Source organism: Onychomys torridus, chromosome 3 (genome assembly GCF_903995425.1).
Source record: "Onychomys torridus chromosome 3, mOncTor1.1, whole genome shotgun sequence".
NCBI lineage: Eukaryota > Metazoa > Chordata > Mammalia > Rodentia > Cricetidae > Onychomys > Onychomys torridus.
The window spans coordinates 34,899,377-34,918,684 of NC_050445.1; the positions used below are offsets into that span (position 1 = coordinate 34,899,377).

Here is a 19,308-nt window from a genome sequence, read left to right on the forward strand (position 1 = left end):
GAATGTTCACTCATCTAATCTGCACCTGCCTCCTGACAAGACCTCCTACGCCTTCCCTAAGCCATGACACGGTGCTCCCTTATACCTCTGTCTTCACTTTACAGAAGTCTTCCCACAGTATCTAGAACACGGTGGACACAGGGCATGCATGTTAAATCAGCCTTCTGGGAGGACTGGGAACGTGGCTACGTGGGTAGTGCTTGCCTGCCAGGCCAAGGCCCTGGTTCTATCTCCAGCACTGCCAGAAAAAAGCTCAAAGTTCTGAAATAAATCTAAAACTCGAGTGTGTCAAGTCAACATCCCCTCACACAAAGAAAACTACCTTCCTCATCTTCAATAACTAATTTTCTTCAGTCAGAAAGGATTTTAGTGGTCACATGATATAGTTAAACAGACTAAACTACTGTTCAACTAAGATGTCTGTATTTTCTTCACATGGCTCCTTGTGATCATTAGTGAACTGCATATTTCATGGAAATACTGATCTTACACACTAGCCACAAATTAAGTTTTATTCGGAGTTACACATGCTAATTCTCCAGTAGTACCTTACTACTTTGATGAGAAGAAAATTTAAACATCTGCACTTTTCTCCACTCTCCCCTATTCACCAGGCCCCAGGCCCAGGAGTCTTCTTCCCTTAAACAAGTATTTACTCAGACCAGAAGCCCATACTATCTGTGCCTCTACCAGCCTTCCTCAAGAAGCCTGGGTGGCTGGCATCTACACAAGACGCAGGTCTCGGGTCCTCACCTTGGAGAGGCCTTGACTAAACCCAATAATCAGAACTATCTTAATCAGCGCTGATGTCTCTGCCCCAATGCCCAGTTTATTTCCTTCATAATATTGTTATTAAAATTATCTGATTTTTCACCTAGTCATTCATCATCTAAACAGCCCCCTCCACAAGACACTCCAAAGTAAACCTTGCCCTCCTACTCACGGCACGATACGACTTGCCTTGAGCCATGCAATTCCAGAGATGCAACTTAATCTGTGCTAGCAAATTACTACGTTGAGACCTACCTTAAGGCAGCTCGTCAACAACTGGGATCACTAAGCTGGCTCTTTAATCCAACATACATCAAGTATTTTGAATCATTCTGTCAAATAAATGATATCTCTAAAAACAATCTGTTGGGGGCTAGACACATGGCTCAGCAGTTAGGAGTACTTCTCAGCACCCACAAAGTGGTTGACAACCACATGTAACTCTAGTTCCAGGAATCTAAAACCCTCTTCCGACCTCCCATAGCTCCTGAATGAGTACGGTGCACGTACACACACTGAGGCACACACACATGCACAAAATAAATAAATAAACATTTTAAACCCATTTGTTACCAAGCACTAAAAATACTAAGTTAGGAGTGCATACCTCTTCATGATTCAGTACCATGTACCAGTTTCAGCCAAATGTCAACTTACCAGCAAGGAGAAGCTCCACAGCTGACAACTCTCCAATATCAAAAAGGTCACTGATGATAAAAGCTTCTTTAATGAGCTGTTCAGGGAGCAGTCTGGTTCCTTGTTGCCCCTGGATAGCAACGCCCTCCGTACTGGCTTTCTGAACCTTCTCATGCTGTTGAACATTTTTTGGCTAGAATGATAAAATTATAATCAAGTAATGAAATGAGTATATTGGTGGCAAGGTCCTCCAAGTGTGTCTAGCAGAAGTCTATTCAGCAGCACAGGCCTCTAATCCTAACACTTGGAGGCCAGGCAAGCAGAGTCAAGGCCAGCGGGCTGAAAACAAAAACAACAAAGCTAGCATGACAAACTAGGGTGTTTCTTATCCGGCCATCTGCAACTGATGGCTATGAGGCAACACTTAGCACCACCTTCAACTTTTTAACCCAGTACTACCTTCTCAAAACTTTCTACTAAACTATAAAACCCAGAGAAAACACAAACAATACCATCTGTTTTCCACAAGTCTAAGTGACTTTTCCAGTTATTCAGTAATTCAATACCAGTAATTCAAATGAACATATGAACTATATTAAGTAATGAGCAATAGTATTACCTTGTAGAGCAAATCATAGATTACTAACATATGATTTTATTTCCTATAAAATCTTTGTGTAATGATAAAAGGGCTGAGAAAGAAGTCAGAGAAACATCACCCTTTACAATAACAACAAATAATATAAAATATCTTGGGATAACACTAACTAAACAAGTGAAGGACCTGTTTGATAAGAATTTTAAATCTCTAAAGAAAGAAATTGAAGAAGATATCAGAAAATGGAAGGATCTCCCATGCTCATGGATAGGTAGGATTACCATAGTAAAAATGGCAATCTTACCAAAAGCAATCTATAGATTCAATGCAATCCCCATCAAAATCCCAACACAATTCTTCACAGAATTGGAAAGAAAAATACTCAATTTCATATGGAAAAACAAAAGACACAGGATAGCTAAAAAAAACCCTGTATAGTAAAGCAACCTCTGGAGGCATCACCATTCCTGACCTCAACCTCTACTATAGAGCTATAGTAATAAAAATAGCTTGGTACCAGTATAAAAACCGACATACAGACCAATGGAATCGAATTGAAGACAAACATCCTTAGTCATCAAAGAAATGCAAATCAAAACAACTCTGAGATACCACCTTACACCTGTCAGAATGGCTATGATCAAAAACACTAATGACAATCTATGTTGGAGAGGATGCAGAGCAAAGGGAACACTCCTGCACTGTTGGTTGGAGTGCAAACTTGTACAACCACTGTGGAGATCAGTATGGTGGTTTCTCAGAAAATTGGGAATCGATCTACCTCAAGACCCAGCCTTACCACTCTTGGGCATATACCCAAGGAATGCTCAACCATACCACAAAGATACATGCTCAACTATGTTCAAAGCAGCACTATTTGTAATAGCCAGAACTTGGAAACAACCTAGATGTCCATCAACTGAAGAAGGGATTTAAAAAATGTGGTACATATACACATAGCAGAGAAAAACAATGACAGCATGAAATTTGCAGGCAAATGGATGGAACTAGAAAATGTCATCCTGAGTGAGGTAACCCAAACCTACAAGGAAAAACATGGTATGTACTCACTCATAAGTGGATTCTAGATATAAAGCAAAGAACAGTCAGACTGCAATCCACAGAACCAGGAAGGCTATATATATATATATATAGCATGGGGGACCCTAGGATGACTGTGGCTTATAATAAGTTTTGGTTTTTCTCAATTACTAGGCAAGCCTCAATGAATCATTTCACTATTAGGATAAGAATTGATACTGTATCAACCTGATAACAGAAAAATAAATAAATTAATAAAAAAAAATCTTTGTGTACAGATGGACACAAGCTAGACAAGTGCTCCAGCACTAAGCTACCTCAGTAGCACCCAAAGACTCCTTGATTGAAATATTTACACAAGCTGGGTGATGGGGGCAGTGCCAGAGGTGCCTTTAATTCCAGCACTGGGGGGCAGAGGCAGGTAGATAAATGTGACTAAAAAGATCACTACTCTCAGATCTACAAAAAAAAAAAAAAGGGAAATCTAAGAAGCAAAGAAGCAAATATCCTACTGGGTTTTTGAACAGTGAGATGAAGTCAGGTTTGTGTTTCTTCAAAATCATGTCAAGAAGGTGGACAGCTTCAGGTTGTCTTCTCCAAAGAGCATTTCCGACTGTATGCCAGATGTCTTTATAGGGTCCCCAAAGACTGGCAGCTTAAAGAAAAAATAAAACCAGCATGAATACATGTCATCTACATGTTAGACACACTCACATCTACTTTTTAGCACACAATTACCAAAGGAAGTATTAATGTCCATTCTTAATATAAAAAGTTATATGTTACATACACCAGCCAAAAACATAACAGTACAGTTTATTAGAATTCTTTGGCAACAATATAAACTAGCTTTCTAACAAGATTTAAAAAAAAAAAAAAAAAAACCTAAACTAAAGTGGAATGTCAGCCGAACTTGGTTTTACCATTCTGCAACTTCTGTGAGCTACAGTGAGGAACATCCCCTGTTGGGAAATATTATTTGAAGGTGTGTTACTTTTGTTGATGTTGCATTTGTTGAACTCTGTGAAGCTGTGTTACTGTGCCTGTCTAAAACACCTGATGGTCTAGTAAAGAGCTGAATGGCAGCCAATGGTGAGGAGAAAGGATAGGCAGGACAGAGAGAATTAATAGGATAAATCTGGAAAGAGAGAAGGAAAGGAATGAGAGAGGAAGGAGGAGGACTTCAGGGGCCAGCCACACATCCATCCAACTACACAGCCAAACACAGAGTAAGAAGGAAATAAAAGGTATACAGGAATGGAAAAAGATAAAATTCCCAAAACCAAAGATAGATGGGATAATTTAAGAAAAGCTGGCTAGAAAAAAGCCAAGCTAAGGCCAGGCATTTATAACTAAGAATAAGCCTCTGTGTGTAATTTATTTGGGAGCTAGGCAGCAGGCCCCCCCAAAAGAGTAAATGTAACATTTGGGTGCCCAACATGGGGCTCAAACCCACAACCCTGAGATTAAGAGTCTCACGCTCTATCAGATAAGGTAGCCGGGCAGTTATAACTAAGAATAAGCCTCCGTGTGTGATTTATTTGGAACTGGTGGCACCCCCCCCCCCACCAAAAGAGCAAAAACAAACAATTCCCCTTTCTACTTTAGTTTCCTTTTATATAAACAGGAGAGCCAGGCATGGTGGTGCAATACTAATCCCAGCACTTGGGTCCAAGGACAGGCAGAGCGCTATAAATTCAAGGCCAGCCTGATCTACCTAGCGAGTTCCAGTCCAGCCAAGACTACATAGTGAAGCCTTGTCTCAAAAAACAAAAAAGACAACTTAATGAACTACAGAGCTGGCTCAGTGGGATATAGCACATGATGTTCTTGCAGAAAGGACTGGAGTTCTGTTCCCAGCACCCACAGGGTGACTCACAACCATACACCTATCCTGACCTCTGAGGGATCCTGCATGCATGTGATACACAGCCATACACTCAGGTATACACATACACACACACACACACACACACACACACACACACACACACTTAAATTAAAAATTGGAAAAACAAAAACAAAAAAACAGGATTACCCATTCCTAAAGCTTACAGTTCTTGGTGTGTGTTTGTTTGCGTGCTTCTTTGGGGTTTTTTGTTTTGTTTTGTTTTGTTTCTTTAGAGAGTTTCTAAAGCCCAGGCTAGTCTGAAAACTCCCTCATGCTCCTAAGTGCTGGGATTACAGGCCTTTGCACCACACTCAGCTTTACAAGTTTTTAAATGAAACAACTAAGTAAAACACAGCATCATAACTCCGGATCACAGGCACTCAATAAAAGTATTTTTCCTTCTCCCCTGACACCCAGGTAAAAAGCAGATTCTGTGAAAACATTCTGTTAGTTTAAGAAATAGAAATATGTATTTTGTTTTAGCTGGGACACTGGCTATTTTAAAAAACAAAGAAACATTAAAGACTTTTATGAAATCATCACAGTAGACAATCCTCACTGAGCTTTCGCTGTGCACCTAAGCACAACCCAGAGTGCTTTACATGCATGACTGTGGGGTTTGTTTTGGGTTTTTGTTTTGTTTTGTTATTTATTCGAGACAGGGTTTCTCTGTGTAACAGCCTTGGCTGTCCTGAAATTCGCTCTGTAGACCAGGCTGGCCTCGAAATCATACAGATCCGCCTGACTTTGCCTCCTGAGTACTGGGATTAAAGGTATGTACTTGCCACCACCCAGCTGCATGACTGTATCTTATAAAACCTGAGTTCAGCACTGTATTTTCCTCTGTTCTGCAAATACAAAAACCAAGACAGTAAAAACACTCAGCCAGTCACACCAGCGTAGTGGATCTGCACCTGGCCAGTCCATTCCCTAACCACTGAGTTATACCACCTCTTTACATACTTAGCAAGTTGATGTGTTTTAGAAGATGAATTAGGGATGCCAGAAATACCTGGCAAATAGTGTACTAAGTGAGAGAGTAAGGATTGATCTAAGTAAGCCTGCCTGAACCCAGCCAGACTGTTTATTCAAAACTCACAGCTAGGGGAACCACAGGCAATAAGAAAAACAAGCCAGGACTTTTAAGTGGGACTAGGCCGAGCCCACGGCAGAGCACCTGCTGAGCATGTGAGGGACCTTGGATTCAACCCAATGCATACACACAAACACAATTAAGTTTAGGAGACTAATAGAATTTGTGAACAGCAGGGCCTGGGGACACAAGCATAGCTTGGCAGTAGAAGACATACTCATTGTGCAAAAGGCCTGGCTCAACCTCCAGGACCAAGAAGCACTGCGTCAGGTCTTCTGTATAAGGATGTGGGAGAATGAGAGTCGACGCAATGAGAGTCTTCCTTAGAAAAGATCACCCAACTCCCTGCTTTGCCTCTCCTACTTCAATCCCTATTTGCCAATCTTTTGATTAAAAGTATAGTTCTTTGTCAGCCAGATGAGGTGGTACAAACCTTTAACAAGTATCAACTATGTGGTCAGCTGAGGTAGAAGATCTCTGGAGTCCTTGAGTGAGATATGCCTGGACAACACATCAAGATCCCATTTAAAAAAAACTCTGCTAGGCGGTGGTGGCGCACGCCTTTATCCCCAGCACTTGGGAGGCAAAGGCAGGTGGATCTCTGAGAGTCCGAGGCCAGGCTGGTCTCCAGAGAGAAATCCAGGACAGCCAGAGCTACACAGAGAAACCCTGTCTCAAAAAACCAAAAAACAAAACAACAAAACCTGTAAGCTGGCATGTGACTCTCTACTGTGAAGATCCTGCTGACAGAGTAACACAAGTACCCATGCACACATACTGCTACTACCATAATAATACATTTGCATGCAGGTTTGCCTATGTGTCTTTCCTGATTTTTATTAAAGAAGTCAATTAACAAGACCTAGTTACAGCTAGACAAACTGGCAAAGTCACTTCTGAGCCTGCCAAAATGATGACCTGTCCCTTGACTCTGGTAACTTCCCTCTGGACCATTTCTTTGGCCTTCTCTTTGTAAAGGTAAAGGACAGCGTAGGATTGAGCTTTGGGTCGTAGCACAGACTAAAAAGTTTGAGCAGCAACATGAGGCTCAAAAGTTCCATACTCTAGGTCAGGGTTGCTCAACTAGTACACTCCATGCAATTACACACCCCCACTACCAAAAACAAAACAAAACAACAACAACAAAAAAAACAACCCACAAACACTTCAGCTATTCAAATTGCTCAACCTGTAGTTTGTGACCTAAAAACAAAACAAACAAAGCCACACCACAAACATACAACAGGCAGGGTGGACAATGGTGTTCTAGAGTATGGATACCGGAATAGGAAGTGTTGGGAAGCCAAATTAATAGGTAGGTAAGGTGGTAATGAACTAAGGTAAGGACAGTAAAATAGTTAGGAAAGGCCTATAGGAGTAGAAAGGAATTAGAACTGGCAACTGAGTGGGCACAGGATACTAAGGGAAGGCCTCAAAACTGATTCAGGGTAGAATTCAAAGCCCTGGTTCTATCCCTATTCTGGGGGAAAAAAGTTCTAGGCAAACCAGAAACTGCCTTATCAGAGATTTCAGAAACAGCTATGAAGATATAAACACATCAGCAATCCCAATCCTCGCTGCAAGACACACACATACATACACACACACACACACACACACACACACACACACACACACACACACACTCATTCTCTGTCTGTCTCTGTGTCTCTCACAGAAGTTAATTCTCTACCCCTAAAATCCTAGCTATAGACTGGGGGCTGGAGAAACTAAAGCTCTTAAGGAATGGGTCCTCCCGGCATCCATCCAAACAGCTCACACTACTGTCTGTAATTCCAGCTCCAGGGCATGCAATGCTCTCTTCTAGTCTCCATGGGCACCTGCACTCCTGTGTAGACGTGCACATGCATACACGTAATTGATAAAAGTAAATATTTTAAAAGGATTTCTGAAGAACTAACAACTGTCTATGTATTACACATGATTAGTGTACAAGCTCAGTAAATTATGTAAAAAGTTCTGTTTTTTCCTATTAATGAGTTAGCCAGCCAAGCGGTGGTGGTGCATGCCTTTAATCCCAGGCGGATCTCTGTGAGTTCGAGGCCAGCCTGGGCTACCAAGTGAGTTCCAGGAAAGGCACAAAGCTACACAGAGAAACCCTGCCCCCCCACAAAAAAAATGAGTTAGCCAATAACAGATCAAAAATATATGCACAAAAATCACAAACACTGGTCTACTCAGTCTATGATGAACAACAACACATCAACAATCACAAGTACACAGATTTATCTACAGTTTCCCAATTTCAGTAATTATCCTTTTACCAGTAACAAATGAAATGTAATGCATTTTTCCAAACCTCTAAATGTGGATTTTTAACACAATTTACCCACCTTGAGAAATACATTTATTTCTTTTAATGTTTTGGAATATTTCCAGCATATCACATTTATTCATTCACCATGCATGAGACTTGTATGAGACACTGGTAAGCTCAGTTTAATAAGAAAACAAACTCAATTGCATATGTGGTCTGAAAGGAGGTAATCAGGGCAAGAGGGTTCATACTAAGGGTATTTGACCTAGTCAGAGAGGTCAGGGGAGGGAAGGATTTGAGAAGTATGGCTGAACTAATATCTGGGGGAAAAACAAATGAGAATGGACTAATACCTATGAGGTAAGATATGCATTCAAGAAAGTGAGGACAGACAGTGGGTTCCACAGCAAAGGGGGGAAAAAAAGAGGCTACCCCATCAGAGACCTAAAAAGATCAGTACAGCAAATGGATCTGCCGTGGTAGGCAACTGCCACCCTATATAGGGTTTTCAGGATTCTGGTCTTTACCCCAAAAGCTCAACTGATGAGGATTTAAAACGTCTGTAAACTTGGGGCTGGAGAAATGGGCCAGCGGCTAAGAATGCTGCTCTTACAAAGGGCCCAAGTTAGGCTTCCAGCACCCACATCAGGCTCACAACCACCTGTAGCTCCAGCTTCAATGACTCTTAAGGCCCTCTTCTGGACTCCACAGGCTCCTGCTCTTGTGCACGCATGCAAGTGTGTACATAATACAAAACATCTGCTAAACTTGGTGAACTATATAACACAGAACACTAACTAGAGCTGTTTAGGAGGACAGGAACAATGCTTGCAACATTAAAGGTATAAAAAGGGAGGCAGTGAGTGTATACTGACAATCTCCTACAAAGTTTGACAATGCAGAGAGGTAAGAAAATGGTACATAAACTGGAAATGAGATCAAGGCAAAGACAAGTACTAGAGAAAACGGAGAAAGAGGAAGCCACACAAAACAGAGAAAGATTAACAGGAAGGACACAAGGATCCACCTTGGCCGAGGTCACAGAAGGAAGCAATGTACAGAGGTATCTAGATTTTCAGGCATCAGAGTGAAAATATGCCTGCTGGCTTTTTTTTCCCTAGGTCCACTGGAGGTTAATGGTTGGAGAAGTGGGAGAGGCATGAAATAGTCACCACTGTGAATACAGCAGGGGTGACGAGGTTGCCTACCAGTGTTGGTGGCTATTTGCAAACTTGTGAGTGTCTCTACTTTGTGGGCATGACAGGTCACAACAGTGTGAGCCATGCAGTTAAACCAAGGCAGGTATAAGAACTCTATAGGCATGAACCACCCTTTTCTCCTTCCACACTACTTAAGGGGTTTTTGATGTGACTACAGAAATAATAAAAAACATGGCAAAGGATGGCAGCTTAGCTAGTCTTGTGAACAGCAGCATTCAGTGTATTCACACAGTTGTTGCAACATAGTGGTACTTTTTTAATCTTGCAAAAATGAAATGCTTGGTTGGGGATTTAGCTCAGTGGTAGAGCGCTTGTCTAGCAAGCGCAAGGCCCTAGGTCCAATACTCAGCTTAAAAAAAAAAATGAAATGCTAAAGCAGGCATGGAGGTTCATGTCTGTAACCAGTAACCACGCAGCACATGATAGACGGAGGAAGGGTTGTCATGCTTGGAGGCTATCCTGGGCTACACAATTCCGGGCCAGCCCAGACTACATCATGAGACCGAACACACACACACTTTTTTTTAAATGTGAAACTTTATATTCATTAAATATATCCACTATCTCTCACTTTTCTAGCTCCGGGCAAACGCCATTCTAATTCTACTTTTTTTTTTTTTAGTTTAGCTACACTTGATAAGTGTAGTTGTTTTGTTGTTGTTTATGTGTGGCACAGTCCACTTAATGTCCTCAAAGATCATATAGGTATCATGTGACAAGATTTCCTTCTTTTTAATACTGAATACTATTCCTTTGTGTGCATAGCATGTTGTTTATCCATTCATTCTTCATCCATTCATCTATGGATGCTTAAGTTCTTCCCAAAGATGATACATAAAAAGAAAGTAACTCTTGACTCCTGGGTTTTTTAAATGATTTCTTCTTTTCTTGTGGCCAATTAAAGCTCTCCTGTACAATGTATACTCCTGGGAGCTACTAACAACTGTTTCTTCCCCTCGATAGTCTGTGTTTAATGGTAGGGATAGTATGTGCTAAAATGTATGTAACACAACTACAACATGGAAGCCACGCCTTTTAAAAATTTTAGTCGTATATTATCTATCTATCTGGGGGTGGGGGTGTTTTTAATCTGAAACTTTATAAATTAAGTTGTGCTTAAAACCATTAATTTTAATTTTGGAGAAATTACTTAACCAATGTAAATCTTTGCTTAAAATTAAATCTGAGATATTTAATTGCATTACTAAATGGGGTATAAAGGGATTAAAGGAGATAAAGCAGGTCTAACACTCCAGTGCTGAGGCATAGAAGGTGCTCAATAAACAGAAAATTTCATTTCTACAGAACAATTTACCATAGCACTTCTGAGATAGTTTCATGTACAAAACTCAAATTTGGACAGCTTTCAAAACTATTACTAATATGGCAAGAATCAGTACAAAACAGTTTAGAAACAAAACACTCACGAGTCCTCCTGAACGACAGTGTCTGTAAACATGTGCTATACCGACTCTTAACTGGACTCATGGAACAAGTGTCTAAATCTGTTTTCAGGAGTGCCACACCTCGTACAAAACGTTTGACATCTATGTCCTCCTCGCTGTCATTAGACCAGCAATGTGTTGCAGGAACTATGACAAGTCAAAATCCATTCACTTTTCCAAGCACCTCTGGGGGTTAGAATCACCAATAGATGACCCACTCCATCCTTTCCATAGCTCCATCACTATCGAGTCCGGCAGTTACGAAGGTGCAGGCCGGAGGACAGCCGCAGACCCCTGGCACTCCCTTGCCCGGCACCTTCCGTAAGATCCTGGCAGCTTCCAAAATCTCAATCCCCACCCAGTGGCCGGCCCACAGCGTGCTCTGAGACGAGCTCCCTTCCAGCCGCGGCTCGGCCTCAGTGCCCGAGAGTTGAGCCGTATCCTGGTGAAATCTGGGCTGCACACACACGAAGGATACGGGACGGGAGGAAGCAGGCTTCGGGGCCCCGCCGTTCCGCCTCTACTTCCAACACCCCTCTCCAGGGCAAAGCTGCAGCCGCGCCGCGCGCCATTCAAACTGGGGAGGCGCGGGCCTGCAGGCCGGAACGCCGAGAAAGCAGGCGTCGCGCACAAACCCGCGCCCGCACTCCCAAGAGCCTCACTGCGCGGGCGCTCCCCCGAGATCGGCCCCGCCCTGCCCCGTGGGTCCCCGTGGGTCCCCACGGCCCCGCCGCGCTTACCCGAATTTACCGCCAACAGCGCCGCCATCTTGGAGGAGGACTGCCGGAGCCCTCCGGCCGCGGGGAGGACCCCGGACCGGAGGGGCTGCCCGCGGCGACGCCTGAACAGAAAGGCGGCCCGAGGGCCCCCGCGAACAGCGGGCGAGGCTCGAGCAGGTGGACGCAAGACTCCAGACTTTGTTCTGACCCACAGTCATCGATTCTCACTGATACCATTCCCGTTCAAATAAGGCGAGGGCCACCGGTTCGGAGACTAACTGTGCAGTGCATCCTGGGACATGTAGTTTATTTCTAGTAAGACCTGAAGTTGACTAGTATGAAAAGAAACTAGATTTCTGGAATGGTTTAAAAAAATTCTTCGAGCTGGGCGGTGGCGGCGCACGCCTTTAATCCCAGCACAGGAGGCAGAGGCAGGCGGATCTCTGTGAGCTCAAGGGCAGCCTGGTCTATAGAGCGAGATCCAAGACAGGCACCAAAACTACACAGAGAACCCTGTCTGGGGGGGGGGGGGGGAATAAAAAAAGTTCTTCAAAAGACATCCACTTACGGTTTTATAAAAATTAAAAAAAAAAACAACAAAAAAAAAACATCATTACCTTCATTTCCATTTAAATTTTATTTGACTATCCTCCTTACCTTGAGGGAGTAGAACGAAGTAAGTCTAAAGTGATTATGGCATTTCCATTTAGTAAATATGTTGTGTAGACATAATCACATTATATTATGAAATTTTCAGACATCTGCAAAATTTGAATACTATCTGTCCGATTCCAAAAATGTCACTCATTTGCCTCCTCGTCCCCAACAGATTGTTTTGAACAAATTCCAGACACAATTTCATAAACACCAAGTGTTTTTCTACCTAAGCAACCAAAATTACTAAATTCACTTGTTAAATTTTAGTCTATTAACTTACATATTTTCACGTGTGTTCACTTATTTTTACAGTACTGGGGGTTGGACCCACGGCCTGGTTCATGTTGATCAAGCACTCTACCATTGAGCTAGATACGAAGTCCTTTTAAAATTCTTTTTTATTACTTTATTTTATAAGTATGGTGTTTTGCCTGCATGTATGTCTGTGCACGGTGTATGTATGTGTGTGGTGCTGTAAGATGTCAGGAGATAGCGTCGCATGCCCTGGAACAGGAGTTACTGTTGGCTGTGAGGGACCGCTGAGACAGGTCAGAGGGAACCACTTCTTCCTGGGCACACTGGGGCAGGAGTGAGTCATGTTAAACATTACTAAATACTATCGAGTAACTTTTTTAAAAGCTCAACAACAATTGTATTAGAGTTAAAGAGAAAAACATCGTACAGGTTCCGTGAAAATCCCAACAGCCACCAGGAGAGACGGAGAAAATGCCTTTTAAGTTAGGCATGGAATAGAAACGGACATCTTATTAAGAAAGGAAAAGACATGGTAGCATACCCCTTTAATCTCAGGACTCAGGAGGCAGAAGCAGGCAGATCTCTGTGAGTTGGAGGCCAGCCTGGTCTATGAAACGAATTCCAGAACAGCCAGGGCTTCGGGGAGAGGAGGAAAGAAAGAAAGGAAATGAACTTCCAAGAATGGAGAGGGTTAGGGAGCCTAAAAAGCCCACTGATCAACTTCTAAATGCTGTTAGAATTGTTAGTTCCCACTTGAACATTCATTAAGTCTATTGTAGAATCTTTGTAATGATCTCTGTTGATGAATGCAGTTGTCGAGAGTGGACTGATTGACAGTTCTTCGCTTATAGTTGGAAGCCTTCATTGGAGAGCTCTGAGAGCCTAGCAGCCCTTTTACTGGCAACTGGCCAGACTGCCAGTAAGGCAACCCCACTATTTTGGAGAGTTTACAGTCACCCTAAAGATGCTCTAGCATCTGCACACTCCAGACAGCCTGTACTGGCCTTTGAATGTGAACTCTAAATGACCCTGTAGTCATTTTCACCCAAGCTACTGGAAGAGCACTCTTCCTGGTGTTGGCTCATCAGAGGGATTGTGATTGGTACAGATCATAATTCCTTATATGCATGAAGGATTGTGCCATGACTGGTGCAAACACCCCTATGGCATCCCCTTTCTGGTTATGTAAGCAGCCTGTTTGGCTCTCTTTTCAAGTCAGCTGGGAGGCACCCTTTGGTACTGCCCCTGCTGTTACATCCTTAAGACCATTGAAAGGCTTCTCAAAAAAAAAAAAAAAAAAAAAAAAAAACCACTTCTGTTTTTAATCTCTCAGATTAGCATGGCATGCTGCGCTGGTAAGAGGACAGCTGAGGCGGCATCAGAGCAGTGAGAGAAGAGAAAGTGACAGGGCAAGGCAGTGGTGCCAACAGCAGTAGATTGAGTGACAAAGCAGCGGATGGGTGACAGGGCACTGAAATCATAAGACATGACAGAGGCAAGAACGTATGGTGGGAATATAAAGAAGTCAAGAGAGGACAGGTGGTCAAAGCTAAAGACAGAAGAGCACGAAGAACCAGAGGGGACACTGGGCTTTGGTTGCTGCGAGAGGTCTAAGGAGTGGCTAAACCTTAAAGTCAGGCCTGAGAGCTGAAATTCATTGCCAAAAGGCACCAAGGCACTAATAGATACTGCTTGCTGCTGCCTCCTGCTGCCGCTCCCTTCTTCTAGAAGCCAAGAATTGCAATAGTCATTAAGTGGCAGAAATGCAGGTGGCTTGGTGGTTAGTGTTATTGTCAACTTGACAGAATCTAGACTCACCTGTGAGGCAGGCCCCTGAGAATGCCTGTGGATGATTATTTTGATTATGTTTATTGAGGTGGGAAGAAGGAGCCACTGTGGGTGGCACCATTCCCTGGCTAGGATCCTTGACTATACGAGCGGACAGATGGAGCTGAGCAGCAGCGCACATGGGTTCCTCACTCTCTGCTTCCTGATGATGGATGTAATGTAACCAGCTGCTCCAAGCTCCTGCTGTCTAGACTTCCCAGCCATGATTGGTTGTACCCTTGTAATATGAGCTGAAATAAATTTGTTCTCTCTTGAGTAGCGTTTGTCAGAGTATTTTATCACAGCAACTGAAAAACAAACTAAGATGGAGGGTAAAGGCCAGAGCAATAAATCTTGAACCAGAGTGAGTAAGTCTCTAACTTCCGAAGTCTGGAGCAATAAGCCTCTACTTCCAGGGCTTGGAGCTCTACGTCTCTGGGTCTTCCTCTCTAAATTCTAGGCCTTGAGTCCTCAAGGGCCGCAGACTGTCAGACTGAAAGACCTTCGCCTTGCCCACTTGTGGTTTCTGTCAGGTGGAATACCATCCTTAGCCTCAACAATGCCAAAGTCAGAAACACGAGGGTCACACTGTAAGTTCCCTCCGTCGCCAGCTCCTGCTCAGTCTACCTGATGAATCTGTCGGGCGCTCTTTTTCTCTTCACGCCTACCCGCGCCACTGCTCCCTGCAGGTCCCACCTTACACCTGATATTTTGCCACATTTGAAGTAGTTTTTCTGATGGTTTCCATCTCATTCCCCCGACAGATTCCCAAAGTGATTTTCAAATCCCCCGAAGATGCCATGTCTTGTCCTCATTAATATTCTATTACTTCATAGTGTCATTGAAAACTTTGTAGCCAGTCCATGACAGGTCTGGTCCAGGTTCCTTCTTCAACCCTCCACTCACTTTCTTCCTGTAGTGTCTTTTACTCTGATCATTCCGGACTTTGATCCTCCTGAGACAACATCATTTATTGAGTCATGTACCAAGGTCTTTCCAACTGTTCTATCTGTCTGAATTCCTTCCTCGGAGAAGTGCCCACTGACTTATCCTCCAAGTCAAAGGGCTGTGTTAGTAGAAACTGCACGATGTTGTCCTCAGTTCCTCCCTACCACCACAGCTGACTCTACCGATATCCCCATCACCCTATTTTACCCATCTGTACAATGGTCCTGTACACCACATGATACTTGTCTCCTCACTGGGACTATTAATTTATTGTAGTCAGTGGGTATTAAAAGGCTCCTCCTGAGATATACTTGCCTGGAATTCGGGCAACCTTGTGGTGGAGAAGGAAGTACATCCACCTTAGACCTCGCCCCAGGGACTGACAAGCATAATGTAGCAAATGGGTCCTGTGAAAAGGCGACTTTGCATAAGCTGGGCCCTGAGAGCCCATCCTTGCGTCCCCAGTCCTACTTATTTCCCAGTCATCTTCCGTGCTGTCACCAGCCTCTTCCACGACCCTTCATCTTCTCCTTTCTCCCTGAAGGTTTGTGGGTGCGGTCTTTGCAGAGTACCCCTTCTTCATCTCATCACTCTGCTTTGGCCTTCAAGCCTCAACTCGGGTGTTACCTTCCCTCACCCCATTTCTAGCCCCGGCTGGGTTAAAATCCCCTCCTGTGCTCTGCCACGACATGCTATAGGTTTTTGTAACGTCTTCCTTCTGGACTGAAATATCCACATAGAGGAGTGCCCAGTTAATAATGAAGAAAAGTTTGTCAAATGAGTAAGACTGAGCAAAAGAAAGCTGCTGTCTTCCACCTTGTTATCGCTGGTCTCTGGAGCCCTCCCTGGCTGTGCTGGAACCCGCTATGTAGAGCAGGCTGGCCTCAAACTCATGGCGATCCACCTGCCTCCCTCCGAACGCTCAGATTTTAAAGGCATGTGCCCTCCCTCCTGGTCTTGTTTGGATTTTAAATGTCCCCAAAGCTCATGTGTTGAAAACATGTTCCCCAGTGCAGCAGCATGCAGAAGTGGGGCCTTTGGGCGTGATTGGATAGTTAGGGCTCTGGCTTCATGATGAATTAATTCATTTTTGGACTTGTGGCTTAATATGTTTAGGAGGCAAGACTTTGTTATAAAAGCAAGCCCTCTCTCGGCTTCCTGGACACCATGAGGTAAGCAGCCATGCCCCTCTCCACACTCCTCACCATGATGTTTTGCCTCCCCACAGGCCCAAAGCAAAGAAGCCACGTGACCGTGGACTAAAGTCTTTGAAACTCTAAGCTAAAGTAAATCTTCGCAATAATTTCATTGCCTTGGGTATTTTCTCACAGTGACAGAAGGTTAACCAACATACATCCATTGCTAGAATGTAACGTGGGCTTCTTGAAGACAGGTTCATAAGCAGGTAGTTCTCTCATGCTCTCTCAACCCTGTCTCTGTCTCTGTCTCCCTCTCTTTCTCTCTCAGTTTTGGTTTTGGATTTTTTCAAGACAGCGTGTTTCTCTGTGTAGTCCTGGCTGTCCTGGAACTTGATTTGTAAACCAGACTGGCTTCGAACTCAGAATTTCACCTGAACTCTGCCTCCCGAATGCTGGGATTAAAGGTGTGTGCAACCATGCCTAGCTATGAAGATATTCTCTTGAGAGTATCTGAAAACTCTGGGATCAGGAGGATGAGTTCCTTTCTGGATACCAGATTGTCCAGTGTGGATACGAAAGAGGTGGATCACTCCATATTTCCTCCTGTGTCAAATCTGTGGTCCTGACAAGGGTCTGAACTATAATTATTCAGCCTAAAACAAAGCACCAAGTTGTGCAGAGTAAAACTTCTGTTTGCAAATTAATTCATATGATCCAAAAGGGTCTGGACGGGAAGCTGCAGAGATGGCTCAGCAGTGACTCAGAGCACTGGCTGCTCTTGCACCCCTGGCCTCTGTAGGCACTACACACGCAATGCATGTACATATGTGCAGGCAAAATACACACACATTAAATAAATAAATTCCTTTTTCACTCCCCCAGATGCTCAAGATGTTGAGTCAAGGACACGGTGGGTCCTCCAGAGTGAAATTCCAGATTTCTCTGAGTCTTCCAGTAGCAGCTACAATCAACCATGCTGGCAATAACATGTCAGTAAGGGGAATCAAGAGACAGCTGGACAGACTTCCTTTGATATGGTGATGGCCACAGTTAAGAAAGGCAAACCAGGCTGGGCAGTGGTAGCGCACACCTTTAATCCCAGCACTCGGGAGGCAGAGGCAGGTGGATCTCTGTGAGTTCGAGGCCAGCCTGGTCTACAAAGCGAAATCCAGGACAGCCTCCAAAGCTACAGGGAAACCCTATCTCAAAAAAAAAAAAAAAAAAAAAAAAAAAAAAAAGAAAGAAAGAAAAAGAAAGGCAAACCAGAGCCAGATGTGGTGATGCATGCTTTGTTGTTGTTGTTGTTGTTGTTGTTAGCTGAGGATTGAACCCAGGGCCTTGTGCTTGCTAGGCAAGCACTCTACCACTGAGCTAAATCCCCAACCCAATGCATGCTGTTAATCCCACCATGAAGGAGAGAGGCAGGCAGATCTCTGTGAGTTCAAGATCAGCCTGGTCTACAGAGCTAGTTCCAAGACAGCCAGGGCTACACAGAGAAACCCTGTCTCAGAAAAAAAAAAATTAATAAATAACAATAATAAAAGGCAAACAAGAGCTAAGAAGAGGGTCCATCCAGCTGTGCTAATTTGACAGTGAGAGTCATACTGAAGAAAAGATAGGGTGTTTCTTTATTTTGGAGATAATGTAGAAGTAAACAAAGGGACAATGAGAGGTTTTGCCATCGCAAGTCAGTTACAAAGGAATGTGGGACTTGTGGCCCAGAATGGCATCCAATGCAGGTAGCACCACATGGTTCTCCAGGGCCTTTGTAAAGTATATCCATTAAAAAGTCTTTGCTGCTAAAAATAAAAATAAAAATAAACCCACAAAAATGTTTTTTAGAGCCTGGACTGTGTTCTGGGAATAGCATGACTGTGTGGCTCTGGCCCTGGATAGGCAGAGTGAGGGGGGTGGGGGGCTTCAATCTGCAGGTGAGGAAAAGAGCCGAGCATTCATCCTCCCAGAAGAACACTCACAGTGCAACTCTCCCTACAGGAACAGAAAGCACTGATGGAAATAAACTGCTGAACTGTCCAGGACATGATGAAAACTCGGAAGCAAAGAACAAGAGAAAGAAAAAACATGAAGTGAGTCACTCAGAGAAAGAGGATTCTGGACTACACGAAGCTGTTGCATGTGTCCTTTCCTCTCTCCCCTTGGCTTCGGGTGACTCTTTGCCAGTGTGTATTTTGTGGCAGCTCTCCCTATTTCCCAAAGTGTTGAGATCTCAGGAGGAGAGCAATGGAAGCCAGCAGGTGCTGGTAGAGTGGCGGAGACAGCCCCTAAATGAATTGCTCAGAACCTAAATCCTAATTCACCAGTGACTTTGCTATGTCTATGATAGTGAGCAAGGTTTTTTACTTCACTGAGCCTGAGTTTCTTAATCAATTAAAACTGAAACAGTTCTTTCCTTGAGTTGCTATGAGGATTCAGTGAAATATGGCTTTAGCATAAAGCACTTAGAAGATATTCTTGGCAGTAGTTAGATGATGACATAGAGGGATGCTGAGGAGAAAGCACAGAGATTAAGAAAAAATGGAAAGGGGGCTATTGAATAAAGATGTATCGATTCATCACTGACAGCATCAATGAATTCTGTTGCTGAGGTTCTCACGGTACTCTTGATGCAACCATATGACTGCATTATGTTACACAGCTCTATACGTTTTAAAATACACATTGAATGAACACAAAAGTAGTGATAAGACTTAAGTTGAATGCTTCTAAAATTAGATAGTCTGAGTGGCAGCAGGAACTCAAGAGTAGGATTTTGCTCTTAGTTTACTCTTT

The 19,308-nt window shown here is 43.4% G+C and overlaps 1 protein-coding gene across 2 annotated transcripts in view; it reads right to left on the reverse strand.

The window, feature by feature from the left end:
* Nup205 (nucleoporin 205) overlaps positions 1–11,779 on the reverse strand; it is a 68,034-nt gene extending 56,255 nt beyond the window's left edge. Inside the window, exons 1-3 of one of the 2 annotated variants that reach the window (XM_036180941.1) lie at positions 11,714–11,779; positions 3,559–3,701; positions 1,429–1,600 (exon numbers count right to left, since the gene is read on the reverse strand). In XM_036180941.1, the coding sequence (XP_036036834.1) occupies positions 1,429–1,600; positions 3,559–3,701; positions 11,714–11,741 (343 nt within the window). In that variant the 5' untranslated portion in view covers positions 11,742–11,779. Of the gene's footprint in view, positions 1–1,428; positions 1,601–3,558; positions 3,702–10,955; positions 11,593–11,713 lie in introns of those variants that run through there. The other variant, XM_036180940.1, reaches the window with a different exon arrangement.
* Between the last annotated feature and the right edge of the window lie 7,529 nt (positions 11,780–19,308).